General features: G+C 31.5%; 1 protein-coding gene across 1 annotated transcript; it reads left to right on the plus strand.

Moving 5' to 3' along the window:
* Positions 1–1,703: 1,703 nt before the first annotated feature.
* LOC120122638 (chaperone protein dnaJ 11, chloroplastic-like) lies at positions 1,704–2,577 on the plus strand. Its single transcript, XM_039141760.1, has one exon. The coding sequence runs from the start codon at positions 1,785–1,787 to the stop codon at positions 2,256–2,258; it is 474 nt and encodes a 157-aa protein (XP_038997691.1). The 5' UTR covers positions 1,704–1,784; the 3' UTR covers positions 2,259–2,577.
* The last annotated feature ends 6,408 nt before the right edge of the window (positions 2,578–8,985 follow it).

Raw genomic sequence — 8,985 nt, forward strand, 5'->3', positions numbered from 1 at the left:
TATTTAGAAAATTTTTAATCCATTGTTTACGTGTATACCCCTACAGACATAACTGTTCGAACTCAAAACTTCTAAGAAAAATAATATTCTCTCTCAATTAGGTCTAAGCCTCGGAGAAAAAGAAGTATTTAATTACCGAGTCAAATAATTTTAAAAGTCATATTATTTTTATTTTAAAAAGAGAATATACAAGGGTCTAAAAACTATTAAATCTAAAATTATTGAACAATGAGAGGTTTTTCTTGAAATCTCTTATCTTTCTGTCCATAATAAAAGGATAATGTTGATCTTTATGTGGCCCAGTATGGTACTAAAATAACAGTTAACAACCGATTCAGTTGGGAGCCATAGCCATCAGCAGTATAAAGCAGTTCATCCAAAATGAATGAACTGATTCTAAGGTGTTTTTGGGAAGAAGATACAGGTGAGGTGTATTTTCATTCAGAATGTTATCATCCATCCGCCACAACTATCATTAGGACAGACGAAAAATCTTATATTACGGGAAATGAATTTTTAAAATTTTAAAAATATACAAACTTATAAAACTGTCGGAAAATAATTATCTCTATTCGTCTTCCTCAGTTCATCCTTGGCTATCGTTGGTTTTTATCTAATCGTTAGTAGCTTGTGTTTTTTTTTTTTGCATGAAAAAGTGTCAATTTTGGTTTGAGTTGATGGTGACTTAATTTTTTTTTATCGAATTTGAATCGATATGATTTTATTTATATTTGAACAAGATGATTTAATATTTATGAGATTTTTCGAGATTTTGAAAATGATAACATCGTCAATGTTGAATCCAACGCACCAATATATTTCTGTTATGATGGCTATACTTAATGGTGTAACAGTAACTGTATCCATGATGGTTACACTATTTTTAGACTTATCTCCTCAAATAATATATTTTCTTTATATGATTTGGTTTTCAGTCAAACAATCCCATCTCTGCATTTCTAATTTATTGGTGTCTTTGTGACTTGTAATGATTTACAAATTATTTGATAAAATAAAATAATTTTCTTATAAGTGATTAATAATTTTTTATTTCGCTTTTAATTACATTTAAAACGTAATAAGTGATTTTCATATAAAAATGTAATCAGTGATTAATTTCACTGTTTTTTCCCTATCCTTTTCCAAAATGACTTGGCCGGTGTGGATAAATCATAAGAAAAATTACTATTTAAATTGAGGCGCTGCAATAATTGCTAAAAGTTTATGATTTTAGCTTAAGATTAATCTTTGTATGTTAACAAAGTTTGAGATTGATTCTATTCATTTAAAATTAAAATTTTCATTATTAAGTTATACCTCGAAGACTTCATATTTTTAAATATGAACATTAAATATCAAATTTTGTTTCAATACAAATAATTTAATATAATAAAAAAAATGAATTGTTTTCACATGATGAAATTTGAACTTAAATCTTAAAAATAATATCCTTAAAAATATATTTATAAATTATAAAAAAGAGGATATAAGATAAATGAATAAATAAAACACGGATAAACCCAAAAATTGAACGGCAGAGTTCACTAGCTGACTCAGCCGAAACTCGATCTGTCGACCAACAGAAATCGGATAAGCGATGCATCAATTTGCTCGATCAAGTAACCATAGTTAAGAGGCTAAAAGTCAGAATAAAATTAAAATTAAAAATTTTAAAAATAAAATAAAACCTTAACTTTTTTTTTCTCCCAATACATTATTATATATAGTCCCCCGCCCCTCCAATTGTTTCCCGAAACAAAGGAACTCCGTAACGGAATCATACGATGCTCTCTTCTCTTTCTATCTCAACCTCTCTTTTAGTTTCTCCAATTTCTCTGCCGTCAACTTCCCGTGCCAGAGTCCGGCCACCTCACGCCTCTGCTACCTGCGCTAATACTTACACTTCTCAACAAGAGAAAGGATCGACGACCGGTTATCTGAGCCGTCCAGGAATGGCAGCGTGCACGTCTCTGTACCAGGTTCTAGGGATTCCCATCAGTGCTTCGAATCAAGAAATCAAGTCGGCGTACCGCCGGTTAGCTAGGGTTTGCCATCCAGATGTGGCGGCAATTGATCGGAAAGATTCATCGGCGGATGAGTTCATGAAGATCCACGCGGCGTACAGCACCTTATCGGACCCCCAAAAACGGGCCGTATATGATAGTAAAGTTTTCCGGATAGGCCAACGGCCGTTGACTTCGGAATCTAGGTTTTCAGGATACAGGGGGAGGAGTTGGGAGACCGATCAGTGCTGGTGAAATGGTCAACTCTCTCATTAACGCTACAGAGTTGGAATTCGGAATTCAATCAACGGTTTTTAACCTGCAAAAAATCTGTACAGTTAATCAGTTAAGTACATATCTCAGAAAAAAAGAAAGCTGATCTATTAACGAGAAAAAAAAAACCCAGCCGAGGAGTTTAGCGGGAGAAATCAGTCATTGATTGTGTCACGTAAGAGCTTCGCTCTTTTTTCTTTCGCCTTTGTGCTTTGCCTGATGCATCGACGAAGAAGACTCTGCGAAACCGTTGTACTTTTACAGCAGTTGAAAGAATTAAGGTTTCTTTGCTTAATTAATACTATTACACACTCTTTGTTATGTTAAATATTATTACGCAATTCTGTGGTGAATTTTTGTTTATGTCAAATAAGGAACGAAAAAAAAAATCGAATCACAAGAATTTTGTATTATTTTAAAATAAAAAAATTAAGAAAAACAAATTAAACAAATTCTATGTTTATTCCGTTAAGAAAAGTCTGTTTGTAGACTATCAAAGTGTATTCGTATTTCTGAATTTCCTTGCCCATTTTTTCTCTAAAAAATTGGATTCAAATACAAATTCAATCTAATGACTTTAACGTTTAAGTAATCTCAATTTTGATGGTAAAAAACATTCTTTATTCTACCAATTAAACTAACATGTACACCGACAAATACATATATTAAATTTGGGACTGACTAGCATTTGGAAAAGCCGAATGGAAAGGAGTGATATGGACCTCAACGATTTGTTTATATGAAACGCTTGTTTCTAGATAGATGATATTTAGGCGCATGCAAAGGACGAAATGAAATACCTTCAATTAATTTGGGAGCATCCATCGACTTGGAAGCATATGGCCACTGTTTTCTCCACAATTTGGAACAAAGTTGTATGTTATATGTTCTTCTAGAACCTTTTGGTTCCAGCTGTTCATTTGGATTTGTTTTTGTGGAAAATCCACAAAATTATTACTGTTCATTTGGATTTGTTTTTGTGGAAAATCCTTAGGCCTCACGTGTCAACAGAAGTGTATTCATTTCAGTTATGTTTTGGTGAAAATTTTCACATGCCTTCTACAATTGACAACGCAAATTAAGAAGAATCAACAAATTATATTTCTTCCTTTCTTATTTCCTTCCGTTTAAATACTATGAAAGCAAAGTTCTCTCATCAATATTATTAGGATTATTTATCATTTATCTAAAAAAATATTACTTAAATGTTTAAAGTTGTTGAACCATGTTTTATAATATTTTGATATAACAAATTAAGGCAAAATGTTTTTGGACTTGAATCGAATTTATTCAAAGTTTTCAAAAATAATTCAAAGTCCATTAAAAGTGAATTTGAGCACAAAACTGATTTTCACGTACGAAGTACCGATACTGTTCATGTAGTACCAATACCCTAGGTAAGTGAAGTATCGATACTCTCAAGGTAATACCAATACTACCAACTTGCTCAAATTCCAGAATGCAAAAAAGGTACCGATACCCAAAGGGGTACCGATACTACTTTACATAGTAGTATCGATACCATGAAGGATAGTATCGATACCGTCAGGCCCAACGACAAGTAACAACTATTTTATTTAAATATTACAAAGGTAATATCGATACTCCCTATAGGAGTACTGATACCCTTTATCATGAGTAGTTTTATTTTACAGAGGAAACATCCCTAACGGCTCCAAATCACTCCCAACAGCTAGAAACGACCACAAGCTCATTCCAACATATAAATACAAGTTCAAGACACTTGAAGAAGGGTTATAACACATATCCAAACAATCAAACACAAGAGAAACGTTTTTCACTCCTTATTTTCTTTCTTTTGTAAATATTGTGTTTTTGTGAGTTTTAATTTGTAAACAACTTCCTTTTTAGAGGTTTCTTTGTTTACATCTTTTTCCTTGTATAAAGGGGCTTTGGTTCTAGCTAAGCTTTTGAAAAGCTAGGGAATGTTATCTCTTTGTCCTTGAAAAAGAAAGAACAAATTAGTGAATATGTTGGAAAATCCTAAGTGGTGAACTTAGGTAGTAGATACAAACTTGGTTGTTAAGTTGAACCATTATAAATCACTGTATAAAATTTTCTATACTCTCTTTCTCCTTAATCCTTAATCCATAAACACAATTTGCCAATTCACCCCTCTTGGCCCTTTTTCAGTTGTCATTTGAGCTTTAACAATCCTAACAATTGGTATCATAGCTTAACTCTTTAGAAGGCTTCACATTCTTGAGACGATAATTGAAGAAGCTCTACCGATTTCCAGCACAACCGATAAGAAGATAACTTCAACCTCTACTTTCAACCAGTCAACAAGCCACCTTATTTCAATGGAGAAAATTATCATATTAGAAGAATAAGATATTCTCTTCATTCAAGCCAACGATCTAGGAGCTTGGAACTCAATCGTTAAAGGATACTTTATTCCAACCGACAAGATGGATGATTTGAGTGATGGTGAGAAGAAGAAGTTCCAACTCAATGATAAGGCTATGCACATCGTCTTTTGTGCATTATGCCCGAATGAATATGGAAGAGTCTCCTCTTGTTCTAATATAAAGGAAATTTGGGACAAGTTCTAAGTCACTCACGAAGGAACCAATGAAGTGAGGAAAACCAAAAGTAGTCTTCTCGACCATAACTATGAAAATTTCAAGGTGAAACTGGATGAAGACATCAAAGCTATAACATATAGATTTTTCGTGATTATCAACGGTCTCAAGGGATTTGGAGAAGTAATCCCTGAAGAGAAGCTTGTGAGAAAGATAATCTACTCTCTTCCAAAGTCTTGGCAATTAAAGAAGACGGTGATTATCGCAGCTAAGAACATCAAGTCACTCAATTTTGATGAGTTTATCGGTTCTCTTCTCACTCATGAGTTGATGGTAAAGGAAGAAGAATATAATAAAGAACAAGAAGAAGAAGGTATGCATTGCCTTCAAATCCACCAATGAGAGCAATTGAGATACAAATGAAGAGGTGGATGAAGATGATGATGAAGAAGAAGAGATAGCCAAGCTCTTCAAAAGATTAAAGAGATTTATGACTTCTAAGGAAGTGAAGCATGAATCAATCAAAAAGAAGAGTCCCCCAGTGTGCTTCAATTGTCAAAGAACGGGGCATGTCAAGTATGCATGTCCCCTTCTAAAGAAGAAGTGATCAAGTAAGAAGAAGGCATTTGTGGCAGATTGGAGTGATGAAGATGACTCCAATGATGAAGATGAAGTAGCCAATCTATGTCTTATGATCATCAATGAAGATTCAGTGGTAACTTCAAACTTTAGTTAATTAAATTATTATTCATTTGATGAGTTACAAGTTGCCTATGATGAGTTGTATTTGGAATTTGAGATCATGAATTCCAAATATAAGAAATTAATTTCAAAACTTAAAGTTGAAAATGATTTGGTTTTGAAAGCAAAAGTTGTTTTTGAAAAACAAAATGAATATTTGAAAAATGATTTAGAGCTTTCAAAAGTCAAAATCAATGATTTAGAAAAAGAAAATTTTGATTTGAAAGTTAAGCTTGAGATCTTAACAAAAGAAAAAGAATTAATTTCTAAAAACTACTCGTTATTTTTAAAAGTGGTAAAATGCTCACATTGTCATTTTCATGGTCACATGGAACATATTTGTCCCATAAAGAAAAAAATTCTTTTAAAATTAGACAAATATGAGTTCCTAAGGGAACAAGGGGCATTGAAACTAATGTTTAAGGATCCAAAGCAATTTGGATACCAAAATCTACTTAAATGTCTCTTGTAGGTGTGTGGGAGCAATGCTGATGAAAGTGAAGATATTTAAATGCTCTAGCCACACTTGAAAAGGAATGGGTAACATCTAAGCTTAAAAGCTTTTTGATTTTTGCATAATTGGTTTCTCATTTAATTTATGTATGCATGAGTTTTGAACTTAAATGATCTTGTGTTGATTTTCTATCTCATGTATGTTAAAAGGAATTATGATGAACATTTTCTAAAGTTTAATTTTTTTTCATAAATGTTTGTTCATCATAATAAATTTTGGTCAAAATTGGTTTTAAATGCAAATGATATCTCTCTAACAATTGATATCAATTTTTCAAATGCTTTGGTTTTACAAATTTTAAATTTTGACCTAAATTTAAATATTTATGCATATAGTTTAAAATGCAAATGATCTCTCCAACAATTGATATCAAAATTTTCAAATGCATAACATATTTTGGATTAATTTTTGCATATGCACTTAATTTCAACAATTAGTATTCCATAAAGTTTATTAGACTTGGATATATTGAATTTCATATGCTACTAACATGTTTGTTCATCTTTGTTGAAATTCAATTTTTTTTGAAGTGTCAAGCTTTTAAAAGTCAAATATTTGTTTGGAATGCTTTTATTAAGGGGGAGTTTTTGATTTTTCAAATGATTTTATGATAAAATTTACCACTTACTCTCCATTGTTATTTTTGAACCTTAAAGTTGAATTATTTTTTATATAACAAAAAAGGGGGAGAAGTTAGGTTTGAAAAATTCAATTTCAAGAATGAAAAAGGGGGAGTTTTAACGTTCTTCAAAAATATGTTTCTTTTTCATTAAATGTTTTCTTAAGGTGGAGTTTTGCCAAAACCATTTTTTCAAATGTTTTGTTATATAAAAGATGTGAAGATTGTTGAATCATGTTTTATAATATTTTTGTAACACCCCAACCCATATCCGACCCGGATACGAATCGAGGTGTCACATTGACCTTTCAAAACATGTACTTGTATAAAATAGTGAATAATTTAAAACTTTTATAACATATAAATGACTAATTTATATAAAAGAAAACATTTTCATTATTACAAAATCAATCAGAGCGTGTATATTTCACTTATTTATTTACATATAACTATTCAAAACATTTATAAAACTGTTCATAGCTTAAACAATGTATTCTGTTGAAAACATTCCAACTAGAACTTTATATACTAAAATACATATTATTCACATCTTTTCTGATATGACCTTTAGTAAGGAGAACTGACCTGTCTTGCTCCACATTGCTCTTTACTCTTCTCGAAACCTACGTGTAGAATCACTTACACGCTAAGTCAAAGACTTAGTGAGGCATATAAAACATATAATGTAAACGGTAACTAATAATCATACATAAACAATTACTATTATAATTTCATACAACTCATACTTTTACATGTAACAAATATATATATATATACATACATATATGTCCTTATCATTCATATCTCTTATCTCATGTTCCTATGATCTCTTATGTCCATATCATATATCTCATAGACTTATTATTATATCATCATTTCAATCAATTATACTCATTCACATATACCTTAACATGTACTCATGTATATCATATAACATATACCATATATACTAGCATGAAACACGTACACCCAAGCAACTATATTATCATATTCATTTTTATTAATATTATCTTTTTAATAGCCTATGATACAAATGTGAGAACTAAAGATATGCGAGTACATAGAGGTTGTGCACTAATGCTGTCACCACAGCTCGTATAAATGCACCGAAGTGCCACGTAGAATTGCACCGTAGTGCCGCGTAGAATTGCACCGTAGTGCCATATAATAATGTCCATAAGGACCACATATCATTCCTTAAGAATCATACACATAGACTAGGGATCAAGTATGTGTCTCACAAGACTTCACACATGTTCCAAAGAATATATATATATCCCGAAGGACCACGTAGAGCCTCTACCCTTGGCATGCCAACTATACCCCTAGCTCTCATGACACATAACATGGGCATTATCTTTTATATCCTTTTACATATTCATGTAACCATAATATATATCATATAAGCTCATGGTTTCATTCACATATACATGTAATCACGTAGTTCATGTCAATTCTCATATGAGTTCATATTCATATAAACATAGGATTCACCCTCATGTATCACATATACTTTCTCTTTCATATAGCTCATAACATTTCTCATGTGTTCATATGACATGTAAATCATTGTCATCTTATCATGTTATCACATAAACATATAATCTTACAATACATACAAAAACACATCAATACATATATTCACATATATCTATCATTTCATTATCCTTATTATTATTATTCTTATCCTCACCATTTATCCCTTTTACTTACCATATTCATATCGATAACACATAAACTCATGCACACATATAAATCATAACAAACACATACTTCTATGAATTCATGCTTTTCACTATTGGAAATAGACTTATCATAAGTCTTATTTTCCATTGAACCTCATATACTAAATAATGTGCACTCACCTTAGCCTTGTTTGCTTTGAATCAATCTTAATCCTTAGATTGTTCTGGAACAAGCTTCATTCTATATCTACATCATAATAATACATTGATACATATCAGTATACTAATTGATATCTTCTAAATTGTCACTTCTTAGGCTAAAAGAAAGCTATTTTCATCTTTAATGAAGGTAGGCATCGATGCACTATACATTGTATCGATGCATTCTCTATCGGGGCATCGATGCACTACCTGTGCATCAGTGCATAAATGACATTCTATGTTTGTTTAATTGAGAGTGTATCGATGCACATTGAAGATGCATCGATGCACACAACCCATAAATTCCATTGCAAGCACGAAATTCACTCTTTTTTCATCTCAACTCTTCATCTTTCACCTCCTTTAATATATTTAACTCTCATACACATGTTTAAACTCATTT

Source organism: Hibiscus syriacus, unplaced genomic scaffold (assembly GCF_006381635.1).
Source record: "Hibiscus syriacus cultivar Baekdansim isolate YM2019G1 unplaced genomic scaffold, ASM638163v2 tig00110387_pilon, whole genome shotgun sequence".
Taxonomy (NCBI): Eukaryota; Viridiplantae; Streptophyta; class Magnoliopsida; order Malvales; family Malvaceae; genus Hibiscus; species Hibiscus syriacus.